The 11,832-nt window shown below is 35.7% G+C and overlaps 1 protein-coding gene across 1 annotated transcript; it reads right to left on the bottom strand.

Moving 5' to 3' along the window:
* Positions 1 to 1,609: 1,609 nt before the first annotated feature.
* On the bottom strand, positions 1,610 to 5,083 carry ACR10 (ACT-like superfamily protein). The gene is made up of 6 exons (XM_078960196.1): positions 4,660 to 5,083; positions 3,932 to 4,150; positions 3,742 to 3,847; positions 3,310 to 3,649; positions 2,306 to 2,590; positions 1,610 to 2,228 (listed from the first exon to the last, which is right to left on the bottom strand). Exons 1-6 carry the CDS (start codon positions 4,811 to 4,813, stop codon positions 2,091 to 2,093), a joined length of 1,242 nt encoding a protein of 413 aa, XP_078816322.1. The 5' UTR covers positions 4,814 to 5,083; the 3' UTR covers positions 1,610 to 2,090.
* Between the last annotated feature and the right edge of the window lie 6,749 nt (positions 5,084 to 11,832).

Below are 11,832 nucleotides of genomic sequence, written 5' to 3'. Positions count from 1 at the left end.
ACTGTTGACCTTGACTTTGACCAGGGTTGACTTTGAGAGTATTTATGGGATTGTGACAAGTTAATCACATGTTGGTTATATGCAGTTGAGGAGGAGAAGTGTGTGGGATATACCTGATCTTAGCTTATCAGTTCAACATTCGAGAGGTGAGTCTTTTCACCATACCAATGGGTCTAAGGCACCAAGGCCGGCCCATTTTATAATACGTGGTTTGTCGATTGATTATGCGTTATGTTAGTATGATATTTGTATGAAAGACCCTGGGGGGTTCCCGTGGCATTTGGTATAAGACCTTGGAGGGTTTCCAGGGCATCCTAGTATATTTGCATGATTAGTTGTATGATATTTTCTTGGTAGGAAGACCATGTGGAGGTTCCCATGGCAGAAAGACCATATGGGGGTTCTCATGGCAGAAAGACCATGTGAGGGTTCCAGCGGCACTAGATGTAAGACCCTGAAGGGTTTCCATGGCTTTCTTATATGTTATATGCATGGCTTATGTGATTGTGTAGCTTTTATGGCTAAAGTGATATATGTTATGTGGATTGTGTGTGGGGTATGCTCTGAGGAACTAACTAAGCATTAGCGTACAATTTGTGGATTTGTTTCAAGTACATCTGAACCCAAGTGCAAGGGCAAAGCTTGATGGCGCAACATGCACTCTCTCATAGGCGTTTTTACGGAACACTGATGATTTGAAATAAAATTGTACTTGATATGAATTTTGAAAACAATTGTATTTGAGATTTCATGGTTTGTGGAAAGTATATTGGTTAATCAAAAATGAAAATTTTCTTTTGAAAACTGGGTGGTTACAGGAATGTATTAGGCTAATACCATGTAAGAGTAGGATAAATCTTTCCTCTTGAATATTATTGATTTTTTATCACGTATAAATATAAAAATACAACGCACAATTACAGGAGCTGCAAGGTAAATTGAAAATAACTTAGGTAATCAAATAAACTAACTACGGACATGATTTATCTCCAATAAATATAATTGGGACCGCATCATACAAATTCCTTACATGGGCCCGAGTCCGACAATGACACATGGTACGTTCTACATTGTAAGTGGTACATATGTGCGGACCTCTCTCTCTCATATATATATATATATATATATATATATATATATATATATATATATATATATATATATATATATATATATATATATATACACACACACACATACACTTGATGTGTGTAAGTGGGACAAACATTGTCAATATATATTATATGTAGTTATCTAATATCGGACATTAAAAAACATGTTATAATCTCTTTAGTTGGGAGTACAATAACATGAAAAATATTTATAAATAATATTTTTTATATATATAAAATATTTTTTTAGGGGTATTGCAGTACCCCAACGTCCCATCTAGCTCCGCCACTGTTATCGAACTATTATACTTGTAATTATTGGAGTTCAAACTTACTAACCTTTTGTAAATTCTGTTGCTTTATAAGTCAAGAAACGTGTATAATCTTTTTTTAATAAAAAGGAAAGATGTTGGACCAGGTTACCTGTTGATAATTGGGCATGTAGTCAATTGTAAAATCTTTAATGAAAATGACAAAAGATTTCAAGAAAGGAGACATGTGAGAACATACTTAACAAGTTGATAAAAGCATCTCTTCAACAAACATCAACCTAAAAATACATATTCCATAAACCTTGCTACATTATTTATTATCTACAAACCCCTTTCTTCTCTATTAACCTTCAGAATTAACAATCCACCTTCATGCATTTTCTTGTTGCAACTCATGCATGACCCAAAGTAGCTTCACATCTTCAACATATTCGTTCTCTCTTGTAACTTAATATATACAAAAGCTATTATGTGAGCATTGAAAGACCCCTTATGGCATCTCCTTTTTGAAACTACATCATGATTCATATACTATACACCCGTGAAATGTCATTTTTACCCCTCCTACTCGTGGCTATTTGCTTTTCGTCAACTTCCCGAAAAAGTCATGACAAAAACTACATCCTACTTATGCACCTCTTCCAAGTTCAAAGAGTTGTACCATCATCATGACATCACCATCACCATCACCATCATCATCATGACATCATTCCCAACCCATCAACATACTCCAAACAGCTTCCTCAATCCTGCTCCTTGGCACACAGGATCCCTCCTCTTCATCGAGCAAAACACGGTAAACTTCCCATTCCCTACCCCCGATCATGTGCCTACTAATTTCAGCCTGCAACAAAATTACCAAAATCATTTAAGAAAACTTGTTACACAATGGGATTATGCAAGGGGTAGAAAAGGAAATACCGAGAAAATGTCGATATTGAGCATCTTGAGAGCAAGGGTAATATCGTAAAATACAAGGGGTCGCCCTTTCCCGCATAACTCCACGGGGTTTGCAACAAGAAGCTCGGTATCAGGACCACGGTTGACCAAAGCCACCCTAAGAGGCCGAAATAACTCCATTCGAATGCGTGAACATAATGCATTTTGTTTGCTTGGGTCTATTATTTTCTTTCCATCAGATTGTACAACAAATAAATCAATCTCACAGTCTTTGTTCCCTTTTGTTGTAAATCGCCCATATGAAATCTGCCACACAAAAAAGATTAAATTTTTACAAATCCCATCAAACTTTTGGATGAAATATTTCCGACCCATGAGTCAAAAACATTTAAAGATCGATTATTAGGTAAATGTCTAAAATACCCTTCAATCTTTAATTCTTTATGACAATTACCCATATGAAATTTGCAACAGAAAGATCACATCTTTACAATTCCCAACAAGATTTTGGAAGAAACCTTTCAGACCCATGAGCAAAAACATTAAAGATCGATTACTCGTCAAATGTCTAAAATACCCTTCAATCTTATGATGATCATCCGTTGCTAAAAAATCACATCTTTATGGTTCCGACAAAAATTTGGATGAAAACTTTTGGACCCACGAGAAAAAAAAACATCTAAAGATCGATTATTAGTCAAATGTCTAAAATACCCTTCAATCTTATGATGATCACCCATTGCTAAAAAAAACCACATCTTTACAGTTCCAAAAAGAATCTGAATGAAATCTTTCGGACCCACGAGAAAAAAAACATCTAAAAATTGATTATTAGTCAAAAGTCTAATATACCCTTCAATCTTATGAAAATCTGTCACAAAAAGATCGAATCTTTACAATACCCAACAAAAATTATGATGAAATCTTTGAGACCCACAAGCCAAAACATCCAAAGATTGATTATTACTCAAATGTCTAAAATACCCTTCAATCTTATGACAGATTAGACCTCAATGATTACTCACCTGGATGTTGTAATCTTTCAAAGTTCTCATTATATCATAGAGTAGTCCTTTGTGATCACGACAAACAATTTGGATTAGCGTATGAGCAGGGCTAAGAGAGTTATCAATGTTTACTGAAACACTGTTGGAATGTTGGGAGACACGTTGGCATTGATCCAGCATCTCCAAGCTGAAGGTATCTTCTGTGATTGAAGGGGGAATCAAAAATGGTGGGCCCTGAGAACACGCAGTGATTTCGGGTCCCACCATTTCTATATCACAGCTCACCATCGTGTCCCCTACCACAGCTTTTATATGATCGTATGTATCCTGCTTTCGCTTTGATGTATGTAAAACTCCCCTGAAAACACAACTTGTAATAAGTCTCAAAATCGAGTAATTTCTTTCAATTTTAGATTCTTGAAAGTGGAAAAAGGTTAAATCTTTATGAACCTGGTGTCAGTGATGAAGAACAAGTCCATCACCATCCCATCTGGGGTGGTGGATACTTTGACTCTTTGAATGATCAATTCAAGCTCGGAAAGAACGTGTGTCACATCTGTTTCAAATATGAATTCCATATAACAATCAAAAAGATCGACAAATATGAAGGATCAAATCATGATAATCAAGTATGAAGTACCATGTAAGAGTCCTTGACGATCATGGCAGCAAAACTTGAGGAGGAAGACATCTGGAGGCTTTGGTGGAAGCAATTCCGGTGGATAGTATATCAGAGTGTTGGCTGAAGAACAAGAGGGGCAAGCTTCAAGTAGTCTCTTCTTCAATAAACTCCACCGTGTGCTTGGTTTTCCGACCACCCAAAACACTATGTAACACCATTTTCCGTCGGTTGATACATCTGTTTATCACATCGAACACAGAAATCTAATAATTAGGAGTTTGTTTGATTCAAAGTTATGTTCTTTAGAACCATTGATCATGCATGATGTGATGATGATCATCATTGACGTGAAATGATGAAAGCATTTAAGGAATCTGATATATATTTTAATATTGATCAAAAGGAATATCCAATTGAAGGAATAAAAAATGGAATCGAATAAAAGGTTTACGTGAAAACGGATCTAGAGATCAAAAACTATGGTAGTTATCATTTATCAAGCAGAAATTTAACAATCCGGAGTTTTAAAGCGCCGGCGACGGCGAAATCAAGCTAGAAGCTTGAAACTTGTGTGACGATGACGAATGGAGTAGGAATTGAACAAATGTCTGTAAAAAACTCATCGATCAAGTTTGTTTGATTTAGGGAACTTTCAAAAGAAATCGAATAACAATCAAAGCGCCCAAAATATAAACACGAAACAATTCAAGTAGCAAGCAGAAAAAAGTTGGAAAATTTGTGAGTACCTCCACGAACGATGCTCAACCCGAAGAAGAGGATGATGCGGCAAAGATCACAACCGAGACCAGTCTTGTCTGGACAATTAATTGTGATCACAGTAGCTTCATCTTCCTTCTCCGTTTGCTTGATTATCACAACGTCTTCGTGTAGAATACCCATCTGTTATGAAATTCGTCGGAGGAAGAAGCTCTGTGGGAGGAAGAAGAAAAGAAAGGAAGTGGTGGTGATGGTGGCGGAATGAGGGGATGATTATGTGTTTGAAAATTGGGTCGATATCTAAATGGTTAATGATTGCGATAACTCAACTAAGGTTTTGGTGAGTCCAACTCAGTGTGTTTTTGTGTGTGTGAGAGAGAGAGAAAGAGAAAGAGTAGAATTCAAAGTATCGGCGCGATGAGGGATTTTCCATGGGAGGGTTGAACATTGAGTCGTTGTCGGTCTTTGACTACCGAGTTGCAGCCACCTACCAACCTTAATATATTTTAAGGAGGTGATTTATTAAATGAGAAATCAATTATATTCCTTTTTTTTTTTCCTATTCATTGTATTTTATATGAATAAATTATTTTTTAAATGCAAAAGTCATTTTATATGCCTTAAAATATCGAAATAAAAAATATATAATTTTGAAATTAATGTTTATATTAAGATTTTATGATTAAACAAAGGTACCTTGTTTGTATTTTGTCAAAAGCCATTGTTTTAATAGTAGAAACTATGAGTGAGTTAGATGTTAGGTTGTATTACTTAGCAAACATAAGTTCTACACCTAAAGAAGAATTTCAAGTATCTTTAGTTTATGATCCATAGTTTATGATCCATAAGGTAGATTGATGTGTCTATAATGCATTAGTCATTACGCTCCCCTCATGTATATTATGTAAAGTGTTGTGTCTAGTGTAACACAAGACATGTGGTATTTGTGACTGTTGGAATTTAAAAATAACCAATATATCTATAAATACCAACTTAAGAGGGTGGATATGTACATGAGCTTCCCGACAGCTCTTGTGATGTCTAAATGTATTAACCATTAAGTAAAAAGTAAAATATTATTCAAAAGATATGAAATAATTATATTAATATGTTTTAGGTTATCAAGACTCATTGGTGAAGTTTGGTAGTGTTTGGGAACAATAAAAGCAAAGTTCATTGCATTAAGAGTAAAAACTCAATTAACATGGGAGTGTTATGTGTTACATGACCATGTAACTCTAAAGGCAAAAGTTACATGATAATGTGTAACATCCCAAGATCCAAAAATAAAAATTTTAAAAAATCAGTGTATAACACATACTAACAAGGGGTTTCATCCATAACATCATCAAACATGGAACATAGTAAGCCTATCTTTCTCCATATGGAAGTGCTGCGGGCACATAGAGATGTGGGTAGAGGAAGCCTCAAAAAGCGAAGGCCGAGCTAAGAACACATAAATCATCGTCAAGAGCGGAAGCTAAATTCCTGTTTTAAGAACAAAGTCATAAAAGATAAACATATATTAGATTACATTCCCCCAAGAATGTCTAGGTGTCTCAATCAAGCCAGTTCTTTGCTCTTCGAACCTAAAGACCTACAACTAAAGATATAATGTAACATCTATAAGCCTAAGGCTTAGTGAGTAATCATAACACTTATTCATTATACAGATCATATGCAATCCATATAATAAATATAAACATCAAGAATAATCGCATATACTTCATATTCTATCACGTAACATATACTACATAAATAACTGTAGTACAACTAGATTCCCTGCGACAGGCTTTTCTCTGGTTGACCTAACATTGACAATGTCCCTCCGAGAGGCTTTTCATGATCTTACACTGTAACATCCATAAAAATTCATAAAATTTAAACTTTTCAAAACAACCCTTTTTTCTAAAGAAGTGGTTACAAAAACCATTGTTTCTAAAACATTATTTAAAAATCAGAATCGCTTTCAACATAGTTTTCAAAATATTCACATTATCAGAGTTTCCCAGAAATCATAAGTCCAAAACATGAGGATGTGTACGGTCACGCCTTTACCTTGACACGATTCACTGAAGTACCTGAAACCATAAACCAAATTGTAAGCACGAAGCTTAGTGAGTTCCCCCAGAGTACCAACACCCAAATAGATAACATATATAAATAACAACATGCATACAAAGCCTTCAGCATGTCTGAACCGCCTCACCGGGCCTTCAGCTTGTCTAGACCGCTCACAGAACCTTCAGCATGTCTGGACCGCCTCACCGGGCCTTCAGCCTGTCTGGACTGTTCTCCGGGCCTTCAGCCTGACTGGTCCACCTCATAGGCCTTCGGTCTATCCGAGCTGCCCTGGGCTTGTTGGCCTTCAGCACAAAGCAGGTCTGCCTCAACCCAACCACACACACAAACCATGTTGACATATACATAACAGATAAGCATACATATAATGTACCAATGTAAACATTACCAGGTTTGTTGACTGGCAGCACAAAGTAGTACAGTCTCAACCCAACCACACTACATCAACACATGCTACTGGAAAACATATAGCCATAACAGATAACATGCAGATCTAACAGATCACTAAGCATAACATCATCCTATCTACCAAGATACAGATCTAACATATCACCATGGTACTCAATCATATGATAGATCGGGATAACAATCCAAAGGCCGACATTGGTGCCTTTGACCCGCAAGTACAGTGAGGAAAACTCACCTCAAATGCAGAAGCTCCCCGAAAGAAAACCCTAGATACTGCCCTGCCCGCTTCCTAAGCTGTCAATACCAACAACACACCCAATTAGCAATTGGGTTCCATGTTATAATCCATAATCCTTACTTGGGGTAAAATGACCATTTTACCCCTGACCCAACATGAACCAAAACTGAGGCCCCAAACCAAAAGTTCCCCAAAGGCCCACAAATGGCCCAATTGTCCAAATTGGCCCAAACCCCATATGAGCCTTATTCTAAGCCCATAATTTTCCTTATTACAATTCATATTACCTCAAGTACCCCTTGGGACAAACTTGTTCAAAGACATAAATTAAAAGTCAAAGTCAACGGTCCAAGTTGACCTAACTCGCCGAGCTGTCCTTCAACTCGTCGAGTTTTTCCATCAACTACACAGATTGGGGAAAACCAAGTCAACTCGCCGAGTTGACCAACAAACTTTTCGAGTTACTTTATAAATCTAAAAATGTCGGGGCAAACCGAGCCAACTCGCCAAGTTTATCCATAAACTCGCCGAGTTCGCCAGAAACCCACATCTTAATACATTAAGCACTTAATCCATTAGGGCATGACTCCAAAACATAGATGTGACTTCCTTGAGCTACAAAATCATGTAAAGTTTCCAACTTTACGTTCATGCATGTCTAAATGAAGCTCTTAAGCTTAGAATGGACTTGATAATTGACTTAATGGATGCATGACACCAAAATCCTCATAAAGTTTGCACCTTCAAGCTCAAGGATACCAAAACCAACTCATATCTGAAAGAACAACCCTTAAATGACTTCACTCTATCATCATCCCCAAAAAGAATCCAAAACACAACAAAAACCAAAATGAGGAGATCTAATCATCTACAAATCAAGGTATGAACTTGATACCTTAAAGTGACTACAAGAAATGGAATGATTCTGGATCCAAGACTTCCTTCTCCAAGCTAGAAACTTCAAGATCTTCTAATTCCTTCACAATGCACAAAGTGAACACCAAACTTCCTTCCAAGGCTCAAAAACTTGACAATGGAGGCTGATAAAGAGGTCAAAAAAAGGACTTAAGGCATTTAAATAGGGTGCAAGTAAAAATTAATGTTTCCTTCCCAGCTGCCAACTCATCGAGTTGGTTCATTTAATTCCTCCGATTCTTCCATCTCATCGAGTTGGTCCCTCCAACTCGTCGAGTTGACCTAGAAATAAGGTTATTCTCAACAATTTCTCTTCAAGATTTCGGATGTTACATACATCCTTTTAATCCAACTAGATTCCCCACGAGAGGCTTTTCTCTAGTGGCATACACATATCATATAATCCACATAACAAGTAAGTTGATGAGAACTCAACTGAAAGACTGATAAGGTAACTCCACACAACGAGCTAAGTGACATCGATACTACCCGAACCACTACACAGTAATATAACCCCAATTTGATAATTAATGGAGAATACTTAACTTTCTTTCTGATAAGAATCTTCCCTCTTTTAGTTCACACTTTAGGCAAAAGACCATTTTTCTCTTTAACTCCTAGTCTAGGATTCCATATCATCAAAGTTGATGTGACATCCCCATTTTCACGGCCAATTTAAAATGTCTTTTATGCTTATTTAAATTCATAGTATTCATTAAATTTTGGAATTTGTTCCCAAAACATATTTATTGAAGTATTTCCGAAGAAATATATTTCATTGATATATAAAACCTTTTACAAACACATAAACATAAACTTGTTGGCCTAACAACTTCTCAAATCACTCATCGATCATGCGCCTTCGTACCTCTACCTGCTATACAAAGAAACTGGGTAGGTTGGGCTTCGGGGGTCTGGTGAGTACATAAGATTTTCAACCCACAATAATTAATTTCTTTAGTTATATAATTCACATCAAATAAATTCACTCGATTACTCATTCTCGTTATTCTAACATATTAATCCTAAAATATTGATTTCAAGGGACCTATCATAAGGATCATCATCAGCAACGGGTAGACAATATTGCTTAGGGGAATCCTTTAGCAATATATGTCAATAAGGTAACCATAGGGGGATAGAGTACATCAAATGAACAGATAGTTCATTAACACCTACAGGTTGTGAGTTTGCTAGTGTTTCTACTGGACTCTATAGAATAATTTGTGGTCGTCATCTATACTCTGCTAGACGACTGATTCATTAATAGTCAAGTCATCTCATTATCATCTCAGCATTTTCATCACCCATCACTACCCAATATATTTTATATAAATATATAAAATTACGTATAAGATTAAATCAAGTAAAAATCATATAATTCACCTAACATAGAAATCAATTAATATACAAAATAAGCACACGTAGTATTTAATCATCTAGTTGCTTTATATCTATGTGTAAGGTGAAAGTAACTATGCACTTACGTGTTAAAGTGGACGACTGGAAAGTTAGGAAGCGCTTCACTTTAGCATTTAGCCTTCCTTTTGATGTGACCTAGATTCAATTATCACTAAGTCTTAGTTTATTATTTCTTATGACTAACGATAGCCTAGATTTCTCAACAATCCCAATGTCTACATCAACATCTATCAAGTAAGGAGCAACCAGGTAAGATCATAACAGATGTAGGATTTGTTTGGTATACATAGTATACTGTTTGGAAATGTCACTTTAAACACATCACTAAATCTAACCTAGACATCAACCCCGTAAGTAAATCAGTCAGTAAGTATGACTTGGAATGAATGACAAATCTTATTTACAAATTCATAATAATGACTATGAATATAAATATAAGTTACATTGCAAGCAATATAAGTGTAGCTTAACTTACAGAGATTTTCCTGAAAAAAAATCTGGAAATTACACCGGCAGAATCCTGTCCAGATAGCTACTAATTTCGAGAACTTAGGGATTCTAGAGCTTCGCCAAAATACTTTAAATACTAAGATTTTCTGGACTAAGGGAGTAGAAACTTAAGAGAGAAAGTTAGGAGAGGTGTTGAGAAAGAATGGGGCTTGAAACGATATTTATAGGTTGGATCTTTGGGAGGTGCACCACACCCTGGCCTAGTTGGCCCTCCTTGATGTTGTCACGTGTCCTAAATTGGGTGGTGTTGTGTGGAAGCTTGTAGAAGGCGCGACGCCTTTTTAAGTGTGGCACACTCGAAAAACTTCAAAATTTCGTAAAATCTTCATACGAACTCCATTTTTGACGTTCTTTATATCAACGCGTAGCTATCGACAAGATCTACAACTTTATATAGACTTTGTCGGCTAATTCTCACTTTATTTATTTATTTGTTTATTTATTATTTTAGAAGGCTTAGACTGCTAAACTTTGTTTTAAATTCATATTTTTTTCATATGACATCCGTTCTTGATTGTCTTTATATTTACATACTCCTATTAATGAGATATTCGACTCTCATTTAGATTGTTTCAGCTAAAAATCAACGGATCTAAAATTTGATTTCTTTGCTAACACAACTGCACTGAAACTTCGAAAAATCATAATTTCCTCATATGAAGTTATGTTTGGGCGTTCTTTATATACACGTTTTCAGTTTTATGATTACTATGACTTTAATTTAGATAACTTAAGCTAATAAGCAACATATCTCCGATTCACTATTTACGATGCACTTTGTCGTATCGAGTTGAACGCAAAACTTCAAACGGTCATAACTTCTTCATACGAAGTCAGATTTTAGTGTTCCTTATATCCCCGAAATCCTCATTACGACTACTTCAACTTTCATCAATCCTATTTATCCTCATTACTATTTTATTATAATACTCGTTTTAGCCTTATTTATTAAGATTTCGCTTAATATTATATACACATAATATAAGCTCATAAATCACATAGATTCAAACAATTTCCTATTATTTACTCATTAAATGATTACAAGCCAATGTCAATTGCACATCTTATTAATGCCTAGTGGGAAATGTGGGCGTTGTAGTTGACTAAAGGTCAAAGTGGTTAAAATTCAATGGTCAAAAGCCAACCACGATGTGGTCGTTCCTTGGTCATGTCATGGTACAATCACGGTAAAACAATCATGAGGCTCCCCTATCTACGATGTCGTGGTCAGTCCTTGGCCATGTTGCAGTTGTTCTGGAACACTTCTCTCAATAAGCACTTAATCCTTACATATCAAGGCTTAAATCCTTAAATTTGATTCTCTTAAGTGGTTTAATGGATAAAGATTCCAAATTTAGCCTTTCTAAGTATCAAATCTATTTAGATCTACAGCCCAAACATGATTTTGTCCATTAAAGTCTATCACCCTTTGCATGGCTTAATCAAAACATAATCTTAGAAATTTTTCTACCTCCTAATTGTTGGATAAGGTGTCTATGTCAATAACTAAATTGGTATATACTTGAATTATTAGAAAAGTCCTTTTGGGTTGCCGTCAAACCTAGTAATTGAAAAATATAACGTTTAAAGAGAGAGAGAGAGAGAGAGAGAGATTTATTGATTTATT

Source organism: Lactuca saligna, chromosome 6, assembly GCF_052625555.1.
Source record: "Lactuca saligna cultivar CGN05327 chromosome 6, ASM5262555v1, whole genome shotgun sequence".
In the NCBI taxonomy this organism is placed as follows: Eukaryota; Viridiplantae; Streptophyta; class Magnoliopsida; order Asterales; family Asteraceae; genus Lactuca; species Lactuca saligna.
This window is presented reverse-complemented; position numbering and strand designations above follow the sequence as displayed.

Excerpts from the sequence above, each read along its gene's own strand:
- ACR10 (XM_078960196.1), bottom strand. The coding sequence starts at position 4,813 with ATGGGTATTCTACACGAAGACGTTGTGATAATCAAGCAAACGGAGAAG. Across the intron at positions 4,151-4,659 it reads GTTGAGCATCGTTCGTGGAG|ATGTATCAACCGACGGAAAA; the intron begins GTACTCACAAAT and ends TGTGATAAACAG. Across the intron at positions 3,650-3,741 it reads TTCTTCATCACTGACACCAG|GGGAGTTTTACATACATCAA; the intron begins GTTCATAAAGAT and ends TTGTGTTTTCAG.